The 17736-nt window shown below is 42.4% G+C and overlaps 1 protein-coding gene across 1 annotated transcript in view; it reads right to left on the bottom strand.

The window, feature by feature from the left end:
* Positions 1 to 11665: 11665 nt before the first annotated feature.
* CUNH6orf52 (chromosome unknown C6orf52 homolog) overlaps positions 11666 to 17736 on the bottom strand; it is a 17162-nt gene continuing 11091 nt past the window's right edge. The window contains exon 4 of the mRNA XM_023725364.1: positions 11666 to 12035. Within this exon, the coding sequence (XP_023581132.1) occupies positions 11893 to 12035 (143 nt within the window). The 3' untranslated portion in view covers positions 11666 to 11892. The remainder of the gene's footprint in view (positions 12036 to 17736) is intronic.

Genomic DNA, 17736 nt, shown 5'->3' with positions numbered 1-17736 from the left:
GAAACAAAGGAGAAGGAACAGTAGTTGGAAGATATGGCCTTGGTGATAGAAACGATGCAAGAGATTGTATGATAGAATTTTGCAAAACCAACGACTTCTTCACTGCAAATACCTTTTTTCAACAACATAAATGGTGGCTAACATGTGGACCTCACCAGATGGAGTACACAGGAATCAAATTGACTACATCTGTGGAAAGAGACAATGGAAAAGCTTAATATCATCAGTCAGAACAAGGCCAGGGGCCCACTGTGGAACAGACCATCAATTGCTCATAAGCAAGTTCAAGTTGAAGAAAATTAGAACAAGTTCACAAGAGCCAAAGTATGACCTTGAGTATATCCCACCTGAATTTAGAGACCATCTCAAGAATAGATTTGAGGCATTCAACACTAATGACTGAAGACCAAACAAGCTGTGGGAATGACATCAAAGACATCATACATGAAGAAAGCAAAATGTCATTAAAAAGAGAGGAAAGAAAGAAAAGACCAAAATGGATGTCAGAAGAGATTCTGAAACTTGCTCTTGAATGTAGAGTAGCTAAAGCAAATGGAAGAAATGAAGTAAAAGAGCTGAACAGAAGATTTCAAAGGGTGGCTCGAGAAGACGAAGTAAAGTATTATAATGAAATGTGCAAAGACCTGGAATTAGAAAACCAAAAGGGAAGAACACGCTTGGCATTTCTCAAGCTGGAAGAACTGAAGAAAAAATACAAGCTTCAAGTTGCAGTATTGTAGGAATCTACGAGGAAAATATTAAACAACAGAGGAAGCATCAAGAGAAGATGGAAGGAATACACGGAGTCACTGTACCAAAAAGAATTGGTCAATGTTCAACCATTTGAGGAGGTAGGATATGATCAAGAACTGACGGTACTGAAGGAAGAAGTCCAAGCTGGATTGAAGGCATTGGTAAAAAACTAGGCTCCAGGAATTGACGGAATAACATTTGAGCTGTTTCAAGAAACGGATGCAGCACTGGAGGTGCTCACTCTTCTATGCCAAGAAATTTGGAAGACAGCTGCCTGGCCAACTGACTGGAAGAGATCCATATTTGTATCCATTCCAAAGAAAGGTGATCCAACAGAATGCAGAAATTATTGAACAATATCATTAATATCACACACAATAGAAATTTTGCTGAAGATCATTCAAAAGTTGCAGCAGTACACGGACAGGGGAACGGCCAGAAATTCAAGCCAGATTCAGAAGAGGATGTGGAATGATGGATATCATTACTGATGTCAGATGGATCTTGGCTGAAAGCAGAGAATACCAGAAAAATGTTTACCTATGTTTTATTGACTATGCAAAGGCATTCGACTGTGTGAATCATAACAAATTATGGATAACATTGAGAAGAATGGGAATTCCAGAACACTTAATAGTGCTCATAAGAAACCTGTACATAGACCAAGAGGCAGTTGTTCGAACAGAACAAGGGGATACTGCATGGTTTAAAGTCAAGAAAGGTGTGTGTCAGGGTTGTATCCTTTCACCATACTTATTCAATCTGTATGCTGAGCAAATAATCTGAGAAGCTGGACTATATGAAGAATGCAGCATTAGGATTCAAGGAAGACTCATTAACAACCTGTGATATGCAGATGACACAACCTTGCTTGCTGAAAGTGAAGAGGACTTGAGGCACTTACTGATGAAGATCGAAGTCTATGTATAGCCTTCAGAATGGATTACACCTCAACATAAAGAAAACAAAAATCCTCACAACTGGACCAATTAGCAACATCATGATAAATGGAGAAAAGACTGAAGTTGTCAAGGATTTCATTTTACTTGGATCCACAGTCAACACCCATGGAAGCAGCAGTCAAGAAATTAACGATGCCTTGCATTGGGCAAATCTGCTGCAAAAGATCTCTCTAAAGTGTTGAAAAGCAAAGATGTCACCTTGAGGACTAAGGTGTGCCTGACCCAAGCCATGGTGTTTCAATCACCTCGTATGCATGTGAAAGCTGGACAATGAATAAGGAAGACCAAAGAAGAATTGATGTCTTTGAATTATAGTGTTGGTGAAGAATATTGAATATATCATGGACTGCCAGAATAATGAACGAATCTGTCTTGGAAGAAGTACAACCAGAAGGCACCTTGGAAGCAAGGATGGTGAGACTACATCTCACACACTTTGGACATGTTATCAGGAGGGACCAGTCCCTGGAGGATTATCTTGCTTGGTAAAATAGGTGAGTGAAAAAGAAGACCCTCAATGAGATGGATTGACGCAGTGGCTGCAACAATGAGCTCAAGCATAACAACGATTCTGAGGATGGCAGAGGACTGGGCAGTGTTTTGTTCTGTTGTACATAAGTTCACTATGAGTTAGAAGCGACTGGAAGGCACCTAACAACAACAGGGATGGGGGATGGGGGGAAGGGGGTCCATTGTTTTGGAAGCAGTGAGTTTCTGTTTAAGGTGATGGGAAATTTGGCAATAATCATTGGCGAGGGTTGCACAACATGATTAATGTAATTGATATCACTGAATTGTATACATGAAAAACTGACTTAGCAGATGTTGTGTTATATATTTTTTTACAACAACAAAAATAAATGAAAAAAAAAACCTTATTCTCTCATAATAGCATAAATTCATTTTAGTCCACTTCCCCTCTCCCTGGTCCAAACCTCTCCTTGTTAAGTGTTTCCCCCAATAACTAGCCATTGCTTGATAGAATGTGACATTTATTGGTATAGGGAAGACTGGTAACAATCCATTACAAATATGCCTGCCCTGGAATGCTGTGATCATTAAGATTGTGTGTCAACCTGGCTGGGCCATGATCCTCAGTGGTTTGCCAGTTATGATGTAGTTTGGCAGTCATATGATGATGTGATCACTTCCATGATGAGATTCGATATCATGTGATTACCTCCATGATGGCATCTGCTGTGAGTACCCAATCACTTGAAAGGGAATTTCCTTGCGGGTGTGGCCTGCATCAAATATAAGTGGGCTTTCTGGCAAGGCTGGAGGGCTGTTGTTCACTCTGGATCCTGCAGCTGGCTCCTGTTCATCTGACCTCTGGTTCTGGGGACTTGAGGTAGCAGCTTACCTGCAGGCTTGCCTGCTGATCTTGGGATTTGTCAATCTTTGCAGACTGTGAGCAAGAGCCCTCCTGTCTGATCTGCTGATCTTCGGTTCACCAGCCCCTGTGGCTACATGAATCAGGAGAAGCCTCTATCCTGACCCATGGACTTGGGACGTTCCAGCCTCTACAATCGCGTGAGCCATTTCCTTGATATAAATCTCTTTCTCTATATATATTTATACGCTTTACTGGTTTTGCTTCTCTAGAGAACCCAGCCTAAGACAGATGCCTATTGGGCACCCAAAGTGAGTCATCACATAAGGCTAGACACACTTAATGTGAAGCGTAAAAGAAACGTCTGTGCTGCAAAAATAAATGTAGGCTTCTTGCATAGAATGTGTGAAATAGAAAGGAATTGGAATGGATAAACTCACCCTGAGAAAAGCGTAGAGATAGAAGAGAATGAGGCCTGGGCTGTGTTAACTTAAAGAATGAAAATGGAAGAAATAGCATCCAAGGCTTCCTAACCCGCCCACAGGAGATGGTCAAATTAAGGACTTGATTTAATTAGGACACTTTTGGTTCCAATGAGGGAAACTGACAAAGAAGGGAATTGGATTGGAAACTTTGTGATTAATGAGAAGAAGACGGATACAGAAATTGAAGCATCAGAAACAAAACAATACCAGGACTCTCTCTCCTTAGCATTAATATCTACTTCTCTTTGTAAATTAGCTTTATCTCATAGCAGGAAACATCGCCACTAGCAGCTCCTTGGCCTCATCTCTCCCAGATTCACCACCAGAGGATTGGATTTCTCTTCAACTGTATATAGTTCAAAAAGTTTTAGGGAAGAATTGCTCAGTTCAGCTTCGGTCATGTGATCAATCACCTCTACCAATCAACTGAGGCAGATACTATAATTGGCTTAGGTTGGGTTGGAGCCCACTCCTTAACTAGTCATCAACTGTGACCAGAGAGGAAGGGTCAGGTAAGGATATGGAAGGTGCAAGAATTGAATGAATCAAGCATTTCCTACAAAAAGTAGGAAGAGGCATGGTCAGGTGAACCAACTGCCTGCTATACAACACCCAGACTCCTGAGGCAGAGGCCTGTTTATTGGAAGGGAAGACAGCAAAGGAAATACAGGTAGTCCCTGTCTTATGAGGGGGTTCCGTTCTGATTCCATTGTAAGTTGGTTCTGATGTAAGTTGAATACCTCTTTTTTTTTTTTTTTTCAGTTTTCATTATTATTGCCTCTTATTATCAGAGCAGCCTTGGTGGTGAAGTGGTTAGCTGCTAACCAAAAGGTGAGTGGTTCAAACCCACCAGCTGCTCCATGAGAGAAAACTGTGGCAGTCTGCTTCATAAAGATTAAAGCTTAGGAAAACTTATGGGGGAATTCTACTCTAATTTTTTTGGGAAAAAAAAAAAACTGTTCCAATATGACCTCACCCACATGCCTGATCTTTGGAGTTGGCTGTCCCCTGGGGCACGTCAGTTCTCCTCCACATGGTTTCTCATCCTTTAGGCTTGACTAGGCTTCTTCATACAATAGTGGCAGTATTCCAAAAGAGCAAGCCCTAGTGGGCTGGCACTGCCTTCAGGTTGTTCCCCTTATAGTCACAAGATGGCTGCAACAGTGGCAGACATCCCATCCAAATATAAGACCCAGAGAAAGAGAAAGCAGCTGTCTTTGTTTCACCTTTTAAAGTGAGGAAACCTCCTCACATCTCATTAGCCAGAATTATGTCATATGTCTATACTCAAACCAACCACTGGTAAGAGGGATGGGACCACTACAACTGGCTTAGACCACTTGTGATGGTTAAGGTTGTGTGTCAGCTTGGCTGGGCTATGATTCTCTGTGGTTTGGCAGTTATGTAACCATGTAATTTGGCAGTTATGTAATGATGTAGTTATCCTCCATTTTGTGATATAATGTAATCACCTCCTTGATGTGATCTGATGTGATCAGCCAATCAGTTGTAAGGGGAGTTTCCTCAGGGGTGTGGCCTACATTCAATATATACGGACATTCTCTCAAAGCTTGCTGGCATTTGCTGACTCTGGATCCTGCATGTGGTTCATCATCATCTGACCTCTAGTTCTTGGGACTTGAGCCAGCTATCTGCTTGCTGTATTACTTGCCAGTCTTGGGATTCGTTGGCCTTCTCAGCCTGTGAGCCTACCATCTGACCTGCTAATCTTGGGTTTGTCAGCCCTTGCAGCTACATGAGTCAGGAGAAGCTTCCAGCCTAACACCTGACCCACGGACTTGGACTGGGACTTGTCACCCTGTACAACCGTGTGAGCCATTTACTTGAGATAAATTTGTCTCTCTCTTCATTATATATATATATGTGTATATATATATGTATATGTGTATATATATATGTATATATATGTGTATATATATGTATATATATGTGTATATATGTATATATGTGTATATATATATGTATGTATATATGCATGTATATATACATATATATGTATGTATATACGCTTCACTGGTTTTGCTTCTCTAGAGAACCCAGCCTAAGGCATTTGGTACTGAGAGTGGTTCTAGAGAAACAAAATTGTACGGATGAGTTTTCTAAATAGGTTCTCAAGTCTAGTTAGTCTTAAAGATGGTGATGACTCTGCAGTAGTATAGAGGGCACTGCTAATCCATGGCATGAGGTAGCAATAGAAATAAGCAAAATATCCCCAGCAATAGCTCAAGTATTGGTGAGAGGTGAGGCTCTGGGCGATCACATGTTTAATACTTTTCTACAATTTTGTCAGAATAAGAAGTATAAGGAAGCTGGTTGGTTGGTCCTACTTTCACTACAAAAGTAGTGAAAGAGATGAATGAGCTCAGGGCTTCAGAGTCACAGTGCCACATAAATGATCACAAAGTTGCCACTTGTGCCCTGAAAGAAAGCCGTATTTCTTGTAACAGAGCTGATACTGCCGAAAACCAAACCCAGAGTTTTGTCATAAGAGTGGCTGGATTACAACACCAGATTCAAATGGTATCAGAAGTTAAAGTGAGGGCATTGATTGGGAAGAAATAGGATCCTGAAACTTGGGATAGGGACATATGTGTAGATAATCAGGAAGCTGGGGACAATGAGTCCCTAAATTCCATTGAATCACTCCTGCCAATAGAACCAGTCCTCTCACTCCCATCTGAAGAGATTACTCCATCTTTGCCTGCTAAGCCACCCTCCCCAGTAAAACCATCAGCCCCTCTATCCTAATCTGATATTAACCCAGCTTTGTCTGAAGAGCCTTTGTCTATCACCTGGCGAGACATCACCTGAGGCAGATGACTTACAAGACATTGCTGAATGTTCTCAGAATGAATCCCCACTATCCATTTGTCCTTCTAGACCTATAACTAGACTTACAACCCAGTGAGCCCCAAAAGGTGAAGTACAAAATGTGACCCAGGAGAAGGTATGCTACACTCCAAAAGAACTGCTTGTCGTTTCTAATATGTACAAACAGAAATCTGGGGATGTAGGATGATGGTGCAAGGAACATTAAGTTGGGTCAGTCTTAGTTTATTGATATGGACCCATTAAGCACAGAGTCTTCATTTAATGCTTCAGCCTGAAAGGTTAGGAAAGGATCTAATTGTTTACTTGCTTGGGTCACTGAACCATGGATTATGTGGTAGCCTATACTAAATCAAGTTGAAGTACCAGAACTGTCTTGGTATACTGTAGAAGAAGGTATTCAAAGGCTTAGGAAAACTGACATGTTAGAGCGATTTACCAGGTTAGACCCTCAGACCCTCACATGAGGTGCCCAGAAGATACAACTTTTGCCACAACGGTGAGGAACAATTTATGAAGGGAGCCCTAGCGTCCTTGAAGACTGCTGTGATTGCTATTTTATGTAAGTCAGATTTGACAGTGTGAACTACCCTAACTGAATTAAGACATCTAACTACAATGGGGCTGGTTGGACCCCAGGGTGGTAGGCGCCAAGTGGCAGCACTCAACTGACAAAGACAAGTTGCGCATGGTTATTGTAATGTATCGTGGAATCAAAAGCAGTACTCAGAACGGTCTGACTCATATAGACTTACGGCATTGGCTACTTAGACATGGCGTCCCTAGGAGTGAAAGACATGGGAATTCCACTAAATATTTATTTTATCTGTACAAGCGGAACAATTCTAGGTCAAGTGAATGGCAGTCTAACTTAAATCACCAGAATAGAGAGTCATGGACCCTCAATCAATTCCAGACTTGAGCCAGTTTATAGACCTACAGTGCCTTGAATAAAGGGGAGGTCAGGTCCCCTTCAGGAAGGACTCCAATATACTGCCAAAAATTTATGCTGTTAATCTTTCTCCTAGCCTTCCCCAAAGGGATCTACGGCCCTTTATGAGAGTGACTGTTAATGGAAGAAAAGGAAATAATCAGACTTTTCAGGGATTACTGGATACTGGCTCTGAACTGACACTAATTCCAGGAAACCCAAAACATTACCGTGGCCCACCAGTCAGAGTAGGGGCATATGGAGATCAGATTATTAATGGAGTTTTAGCTCCAGTTTGTCTCACAGTGCTCCAGTGGGTCCCCAAACCCATCCTGTAGTGATCTCCCCAGTTGCAGAATGATTAATTGGAACAGACATACTCAGCAACTGGCAGAACTCCATCGGATCCCTGACAAGTGGAGTTAGGGCTATTATGGTAGGAAAAGTCAAGTGGAAGCCATTAGAACTGCCTCTGCCTAGGAAAATAGTAAACCAAACACAATACCACATTCCTGGAGGGATTATAGAGATTACTGTCACCATAAGGGCTTGGAGGATGCAGGGGTGGTGATTTCTACAACATTTCCATTCAACTCACTTATTTGGCCTGTGCAAAAAACAGACGGATCTTGGAGAATGACAGTGGGTTATTGTGAACTTAACCAGGTGGTGACTCCAATTGCAGCTACTGTTCCAGATGTGGTTTCATTGCTTGAACTAATTAATACATCTCCTGGTATCTGGTATGCAGCTTATTGATCTGGCCATTGCATTTTTCTCAATTCCTGTTTTGAAGGAACACCAGAAGCAGTTTGCCTTCAGCTGGCAAGGCCAGCAATACACCTTCAGTGTCCTACCTTACACATATATCAACTCTCCAGCCCTCTGTCATAATTTAGTCTGCAGGAACCTTGATCACCTTTCCCTTCCACAAGATGTCACACTGGTCCATTACATTGATGACCTTATGCTGACTGGACCTAGTTAAGGAAGAAGTGTCAATAACTTTGGACTTATTGGTAAAACATTTACATGCTAGAGGGTGGAAAATTAATCCAACAAAAACTCAGGCGCCTTCCACCTCAGTGAAATTTCTAGGAGTCTGGTGGTGTGGAGCATGTCAAGCTATTCCTTCTAAAGTGAAGGACAAGTTGTTACATCTGGCCCCTACTACAATTAAAAAGGAGGCAAGGAGCCACAATCGGCTGAGGTGCTTGCTGAGGGCAAAGGGAATACAGAATGGGTGGTGGAAGATGGTAGTTCTAAATACCAGTTATGACCACGTGACCAGTTGCAGAAATGAGGACTGTAATTGTTATGATTATTCCTTCCTTGTACGTGTGCATCAAATATTTTTGTTTTCTTCACTTATAAAATATAAGATGTAAATGGGCTTAGTGCATTTTTGGTTGTATGCATGTTAGTTGTATCATGTTAGGCGCAAGTATGACTTTGTAATGGTCTTTATTTAGAGATTGTGTGTGTTTAAAGAGATGTTAAGCCATACACAATGCCAACAGGTGCCAAGTTGACAAGGGGTGGACTGTGATGGTTGTGTGTCAACTTGTCTGGGCCATGATTCTCAGTGGTTTGGCAGTTACGCAATGATATAATTTGGCAGTTATGTAATAATGTAGCTATCCTCCCTTTTGTGATATAATGTAATCACCTCCTTGACATGATCTGATGTGATCAGCCCATCAGTTGTAAGGGCAGTTTCATCAGGACCGTGGCCTGCATTCAATATATATGGATGTTCTGGCAAAGCTCACCGGCTTTTGCTTGCTCTGGATCCTGTATCTGGCTCATCATCATGTGATCTCTGGTTCTTGGGACCTGAGCCAGTGGCCTGCTGTTTTACTTGCTGATGTTGGATTCATCAGCCTCCACAGCTTGTGAACCAGCAGTCTGCCATCTGACCTGCTGATCTTGGGTTCGTCAGCCCTTGCAGCTATCTGAGTCAGGAGAAGCCTGAGTCTGATGCCTGCAGCTGAGTCAGGAGAAGCCTGAGCCTGATGCCTGACTGATGGACTTGGGACTTGCCAGCCTCTACAACCTGAGTCATTTCTTTGAGATAAATCTCTCTCTACACACACACACACACACACACACATATATATACATATATATACACACGCACACACACACGTATGTGTACATATATATGTGTGTATGTGTATACATATATATGCATCACTGGATTTGCTTCTCTAGAAAACCCAGCCTAAGACACCACTCAAGAGCCATTCCCTGGAGCTGGAAACACTGCTGGTCCCCAAAACATGACTGTAGGAAGAGGGATACCTGAACAAATCAGGGTTCTGTACAAAAGCGGGGATTTGGAAACCCTGTGTTGGGATAGGGAATATGAAATGAGAATCTCACCTTCTGTACAAGAGAGAATTAAACTGAACCAGTTGAGAATTTCCCTGGGCCAGTGGTTCTCAAAATATGGTACTTGGGATCAGCAGCATCAGTATCACCTAGGAACATTTTAGAAATGAAAATCCTCAACTCCCACCCTAGACCTCTTGAATCAAACTCCAGGGGAGGCACCCAGAAATCAGTGTGCTAACAAGCCTCCCAGGTGATTCTGATGCACCCTAAAGTTTGAGAACCACTGCCCTATTCCAATGATTCTCAATCAAAGGCAGTTCTGCATTGTATTTGGCAATGTCTGGAGACATTTCTGGCTGTCACAACTGGGGGTGGGTGCTACTGGTAGAGGGTAGAGGTCAGTACAATGCACAGGACAGCCCCCTAGAACAAAGAATTAGCCAACCTCACATGTCAATAGTGCCAAGGTTGAGAAACCCTGTGCTATGCTATAAGGCAGAGTAAGCACGTTACAGGGGCTGCTGCCCACCTGGCTCTCCATATTAGATTCAGGTCTTTGAGCCTAGTTAGCACAAGGATTAGCATCTCTTAAGCATCCTCACTTGGGAGCACTGGTGGTTCAGTGGTAGAATTCTTGCCATCCATGTGGGAGTCCTGGGTTTGATTCCCAGCCAATATACCTCATGCAGAGTTATCAGCTGTTTGTCAGTGGAGTTTTGCAAGCTGCTATGATGCTGAATAGGCTTCAGCTGAGCTTCCAGACTAAGACAGACTAGGAAGAAAGGCTGGTGATCTACTTCTAAAAATCAGCCAAAGAAAACCCTATGAATCATAATGGAACACTGTCCCATCCCCAACTGATTACAGGGATGGCACAAGACCAGGCAGATTTTTGTTCCGCTGTGCATGGGTGCCATGAGTCGGGGGCCTACTCGATGGCAGCTAACAGCAAGCACTGTCACAGCAGCAGAGAGCTGAAATTCCCTTTGCCCACAGTCTGACCTACCCTCCTTCTAAGCAACAATTCTTTGGGCCTTCGAAGCTGTCAGCTCAGTCCCAGGGTTTCATTAGGTATCCTTCCATGGAAAAGCAATAAAACACGGCACAGAGTTTAACTTTAGGACCAAAATTGACATACTTTGTAAGAGGAACAGTTAATATATGCATTGATGTTTTACAACTGGCTTTTATGGGGGACCAATTCCTCTATTGCAGAAGGTCAACAGGCTGTTTTGATCAAGCAAACATTTTCTATTCTTAAGGATCTTCCTGTTCAACTGAGACAAGCGAGTCCCCACTGTCTTCCGCTGCCACATCTACTCTCTATCAGAAGCCTGAGGGTCAGGATATTGAGAAGTAGGCTCAAACAGCCAGTTCCAATCTACATTTCCTATACAAGATGTGGGCAAGACATCTTGCATTGCTTGCGAATAGAATTTCTCCCTGTTACAGGCTGAATTGTGTTCCCCAAAATATGTATTGTAAATCCTAACCCCTGTACATGTGAATGTAATTCTCTCTGGGAATAGGGATTTCTTTGTTATGTTAATGAGGCTATATCAGTGTAGGGTGTGTCTTTAAACAATCACTTTTGAGATATAAAAGGAGCAGTTTAGGTACAGAAGCAAGCAAGGACAAACTGGGGATGACTGATGCCACGTGGAGATCACCAAGGAACAGAAACTGAAAACAGACAAGGACCTTGCCCCAGAGCCAACAGACAGAGAAAGCCGTCCCCTAGAGCCAGTGCCCTGAGTTCAAACTTCTAGCCTCCTGAGAAAATAACTTTTTGTTTGTTAAAGCCATTCACTTGTGATAGTCCGTTACAGCAGCACTAAGAAACTAAGACTCTCACCGTTAGAATTTCATGTTAGAGGGAAGCAGCAAATCATAGTAGCTAAAGCCACAATCAGTTCAGGTCAGGCCTATCTCCTATTAGACCTACTCTCAAATATCTATCCTATGTGCAGTTTGTTCTACCGTGATAATTACATGAGCTTTCTGGCACGTATTTAATATACCACACTGTCAGGAACAGATGTGCTGGTCAAGTTTATTCACATTACTTTTGATCATGTCAATCACACTTTAGTCCCTGGAAGTTTGTATTTACAAACAGAATCCAGTACATTTCTAGGAGAATACATTCCTGGGAGAATACTTTTTTTTTTTTCTCTCTCTGCAAAACCAAAAATAGAAATAGAATAATAGGATATTGCGTAGCTGAATGAACACCTTGCTTCACTCTGGGGTCTTCTCTGGGATTTCAGAGTGAACTGTATCCAGAGGTTGCCAGTGGCAATTCATGAGGGAGTCGTAGAATTCTTCACTTTTCACCATAAACTCCTTGTTTAAGGTCTCAATATTGAAGTGAAGATGTGGATCTGCAGAAGTCAATAACGCATATGAAAAAAATAGAGTTTTACTGGTTTAAAATTTGTTGTTGTTTTTTTAACATTAGCAGGAAGTATTGCAGACATTAAATGTTAAAGTGTTTTAAATGGTGTGTTTCCCCCCAATTAGACTTGAAATTTGAAATTGAAGTTTAAAAAGAGGACTACTAGACTTAAGAAAATAACCTCTAGATGGTAGAGGAGATGGAAATAAAGAGACAGAGGCAAGAGACGTTTCGGAGATGAAATGGACACAGCGTGGAGACAGACTCAGTAAGTGGAGAAAGAGAGGGAGGGTCAAGGATGAGTCCTGGTTTCTGGCATACGCACCTGGGTGGATTCGGTGCCCAACACTGAGCCAGGACCAGGCCAGGCTTTGAAAAAATAAACATGCTGCTTTACCTGATTAGTTAACAAATTGATGTAAGCGAATAAATTATATGTAGCAAGTAATTCAGAAACAGAGGAGGTCCCGGCCCGCCTTCTCTGAAACCTGGGACTCTGTAATGAAGAGGTAGCATTATGCTAACATGAAGGCATTAGACCTAGACTTTCATTCCGAGGTTGCCACATTTCCAAAGGTTTCCAAGTTTGTCAAGGTCAGTGACTTTTAAAATGCAATCTATCTTTTTCTCTCCTTCTACCAAAGGTCAGTGAAAAAGCCCTGTTTCCGTTGTAATTTTTGTAAGCCTTACCTCATTCCAGACTGTCATTTATTTCCTAATAATCACATAAGCCAGCTGCTACAGAGTCGACCCTGACTCCTGGTGACCCCATTTATGTCAGAGCAGAACTGTGCTCCATAGGGTTTTCAGTGGCTTATTATTTGGAAGTAGATCGCCAGGACTTTCTTCCAAGGTGTTCCTAGATGAATTCAAACCTCCAAACTTTTGGTTAGTAGCCAAGCACATTAGCTATTTGAACCACTCAGCTTTATCTATTCATTTGTACCTGTACGCCTGTCTGTTTTCTATTGTTTTAGAACTGAGATCATCAAAAAGTCCCTGGACATCACATAAGTTTCATGAACTATTTCCCACTTTTCTTCATTGGAGGCATTTGTGACTGTATTGTCTGATTCTTGTGCTTTACAGCATCCCACCCATCTTAAGAGTTCTTCCTTTCAGAGCTTCTGGTCATGAAATTGGATGCTGCTATTTTTTTCCTGGAGCCCTGGTGGTGTAGTGGTTAAAGAGCTTGGCTGCTAACCAAAAAAGTCCACCAGCCGCTCCTTGGAAACCCTATGGGGCAGTTCTACTCTGTCCTACAGGGTCGCTATGAGTCGGAATCGACTCGACAGCAACGGGTTACGGGTTATTTTTTTCCTGAACTTTGTCAAGTTTTCTTTCCTGAAGTCACGCCCCAGTATCCTTCACTGTTACAGGTATGCATTTGTTAAAGAGCCCCTGACACTGACCGTTCCTGGCCGGTGAGCAGCGCCAGGCCATGTGCTCATGAACACCCTCTTTCCTCTAACTTGTGGCCTGGAAAACAGTCACATTCTGGTGAGCTATGTAGCTCAGATTATATGATCAAGGCCCTTCCAGTGACATTGGCCATGAGCTGTAATAAACCAAAAAACCAAACCAAACTCATTGCCGTAGAGTCAATTCCAACTCACAGTGACCCTACAGGACAGAGTGAACTGTCCTATAGAGTTTCCAAGGCTGTAAGTCTTTACGGAAGCAGACTGCAGCATCTTTCTCCTGTGGAGCAGCTGGTGGGTTGGGACTGCCAACCTTTCAGTTAGCAGCAGAGTGCTTTAACCACTGCACCACCAGGACTCCTTGAGCTGTAATAGATGCCTATAAAACACAAACTAATTGCATTTTCCCTAAACCTGTGGGCACTTCTACACCCATGCTGTCAAATATAGTAGGAACTAGCCACACATGGCTACTGGGCATTTGAAATGTGGCCGGTCCACACTGGATTTCAAAAACTTGGTATGTAAAAAAAAGAATGCAAAAATCTCATTGATAATTTTTTAATACTGATTACATGTTGAAATGACAATATTTTGGATATATTAGGTTAAATAAAATATATTATTAAAATTAATTTCACCTGTTTCTTTTTTTTTAATTTGACTACTAGAAAATTTAAGATGACCTATGTGGATGGATTTGGGGCTCTACTACATTTCTACTGGACAGGGCTGCTTGCGATGCATGATTAGCTAACACAGGAATGGCTATTACGTGTCAGATGCCATTAAAACATGAAGAGCACTTTAAATATATCATCCTCACACTTCCTATGACGTAGGTTCTATCATCATCTCCATTTTACAGATGGGAAAACTGACACACTGGGAGATGAAGCGATTTGTATGGAAACACAGAGCTCGTAAGTGGGATTTGAACCCTGGCAGTCTGTCCAGAAGCACATTCTGGCTGTATAGTTTCCTCTGTTATTTTTATAGACTGTCTGCATAACGGATGGAGGCAGGAAGGCCGCACTCATACTTTAACCAGAAGGGAATCCCCCTGAGAATTGGAATACCAGTTGCATTCGAGTCAGAACTCATTCATGGCAACTCCATATGTGTCAGAGTAGAACTGCGCTCTGTAGGATTTTCAATGGCTGATTTTTCAGAAGTAGATTGCCAGGCCTTTCTTTCGAGATGCCTCTGGATAGACTCAAACCTCCAACCTTTCAATTAGCAGCTGAGCTTGTTAACTGTTTGCACCATGCAGGGACTTCAAGAGCTGGAATAAGCCCCCTTTATTCATATTTATATCGAAGTACTAAAACTACAACTGCCTGACAGCATTTAAAGAAGTTGTCTTTTAAACATCAATTTAATTTCCTTTCATTTAATAATGAGCACTGACTAATATGCCAGACTTTGTATTCGTCACTGTGGCTACAAAAATGAATACTGCTCCCTTCCTCAGTAAAATCACAAACACAGTGGGTGGATTTGTATGGGGCAGGAGGTGGGGGTGGGGGAAAAGACAGACAGACAGACAGTGTGATGACAAATAGGCATAGATGTTCTCCACATTCCTCCTCTATTTCTCTTTCTCATAACTTAAACATTAAAAAAATAAATACAGGAAAACAAAACATTTTCTTCTCTTCCTTAATAAGGCATATTCCAAAAGAAGCAGACAACTTGGTTCTTTTCAAAACAGATCAAGGACCACAGGCAGAGCTGTGGGCCTAACACTATGAGAGGGCCTGTCAGGTCCCCTAGGAGCCAATCACCCTGGGGGAAGCTGGAAGCCAAGACCACTGCAAGTGTCCTTTCCCCTTTAAAAAACAAAATCAGGGGCAGGGCCAAGATGGCGGAGTAGTCAGATGCTTCCAGTGGACCCTCTTACAACAAAGACCCGAAAAAACAAGTGATTCAATTATATACAGCAATCTGGGAGCCCTGAAAATCAAAGGCAGAGTTGAGGAATCGGACTGAGTGGCAAGGTGAAGGAGAGATGGTTTGGAAGCAGCGAGGAGTTGCCAGACCTGTGAGCCTGAGTCCTTCAAGCCTGATCAGCTCAAGGGTGAGCGGTGAGGCAGGCAAGTGGGGCATGTTTTCCACACCAGGAGAGACCCAGCAGCTGAGAGTCTACATGGCCACCCAGAACCAGTGAGAAGCAGCCCTCCACAAAAGACAAGTACTTGTGTACAGCTTATTCTGCATGGATCAAAAACACCCCTCTTAGGGAAAAACCTCTCTCCCATTTACCTCCCTGCTCTCTGCTCTGCACTGGGTGCCAGACAGGCTTCAGCAACTGCCAAGTCCCCTGGGCTGGAAGTAGGATACGTCACATGCCCAGAGCCATTCTCCCTGCCTTGGAGAGTGAACAAATTAACAAACAGGGGAAAAAATAAACTGCCAGCTCCCATAAGTCAGGAACCAGGGTAGGCACAGCTCCTTTGCCTAGGCACAGGCATAATGGATCCACAGACTTTAAGTACCTCTCCCCCTGCATAGACATGTGTGGGCCCATCTCAACAGTGTAGGCCCTCATTACTGCAGTACAACAGGGTACATACCAGAACTCTAACTTCAACTGTTTCAGCTGTCAAGTGGCAGGTTCCTGACATTTGACACTGCTCTGCCCATTAAACAGAGTCTTCACCTACCCACATCAGGGGCCTGAAGACTGGTGGCTCCACCCATGCCACCTAGCCACCTGCGATAGGGGCCCATGAATAAGAGGTGCCCCTCAGTCCTTATAGCCAACAGCATTGGGTGCTCATAGTCTGGCTGCAAAACCCAGCCACCTATGCACTCTAGGGAACAGGGACACGCCTTCCTCCTGGACACTCAGGGGTGGCCGTCAGCCCCCTGCCTTGCTCAGAGTGTGTCCCCCTGCTACAGCCAGAAGCCTGTGCCTACACTAATCACCCATGCCTGTCTAGGACTGTAACTGAGAGCCTACACCACACGCTTGGTGGCTATCTACCTGGGCACCTGAGCTGAATCCATACAGGAGGAGTGGGTGGACTCCTGAGCTCACATACCTAGTAACAGATCTAACCACCAGGTGACAGGACATTAGAGCTTCAAAGGTGCCAATAATCAAACTAGCTCATACGTGCAGCCTATTTGGGCATGTCAAAACAAAACAAGAAGCTAGGACACAGTAAGCAAGCATAAAATAAATAAATACAGTAACTTATTGATGGCCCGGAGACAACAGTCAATATCAAATCACATAAAGAGGTAATCCATGATGGCTTCAGCAAGCTCCCAAAATAAAGAATCTAGAAATTTTCCAGAGGGGGAGAATTTCTTGGAATTACCAGAATACAAAAGATTAATATACAGAGCTCTTCAAGAAATTAGGAAGGAAATTAAGCAAATCGCAGAACACACAATAGAGGAAATTAAAAAGATTAGAGAAAAGCATAATGACAAATTTAACAGGCTGCAAGAATCCATAAAGAGACAACAATCAGAAATCCAGAAGATTAACAATAAAATGTCAGAATTAGACAACTCAATAGGAAGTCATAGGAGCAGAATCAAGGCAATGGAAGTCAGAATTAGTGAGACTAAAGATAAAGCACTTGACACCAACTTATTTGAGGAAAAATCAGATAAAAGGATTAAAAAAATTGAAGAAACCCTAAGAATTATGCAGGACTCTATTAAGAGGAATAACCTACAAGTGATTGGAGTACCAGAACAGGGGGGATAACAGAAAATAGAGAGAATTGTTGAAGATTTGTTGGCAGAAAACTTCCCTGATATAGTGAAAAATGACAAGATATCTATCCAAGATGCTCATCGAACCCCAGATAAGGTAGATCCCAAAAGAAAGTCACCAAGACATATTATAATCAAACTTGCCAAAACCAAAGATGAAGAATGAACTTTAAGAGCAGCTAGGGATAAACAAAAAGTCATCTACAAAGGAGAGTCAGTAAGAATAAGCCCGGACTACTCAGCAGAAACCATGCAGGCAAAAAGGCAATAGGATGACATATAGAAAGCCTTAAAGGAAAAAAACTGCCAGCCAAGAATTATATATCCAGCAAAATTGTCTCTCAAATATGATGGTGAATTTAGGGCATTTCCAGATAAATACAAGTTTAGGGAATTTGCAAAAACCAAACCAAAATTACAAAAAATACTAAAGGAAGTCCTCTGGTTAGAAAATCAGTAACATCAGATAACAACTCAAGACTAGAACACAGGACAGAGCAACCAGATATCAACCCAGATAGGGAAGTCACA

Source organism: Trichechus manatus, unplaced genomic scaffold, assembly GCF_000243295.1.
Source record: "Trichechus manatus latirostris isolate Lorelei unplaced genomic scaffold, TriManLat1.0 scaffold00301, whole genome shotgun sequence".
Taxonomy (NCBI): domain Eukaryota; kingdom Metazoa; phylum Chordata; class Mammalia; order Sirenia; family Trichechidae; genus Trichechus; species Trichechus manatus.
Note: the sequence above shows the minus strand (reverse complement) of the source record. Positions and strands in the feature narration are given on the sequence as shown.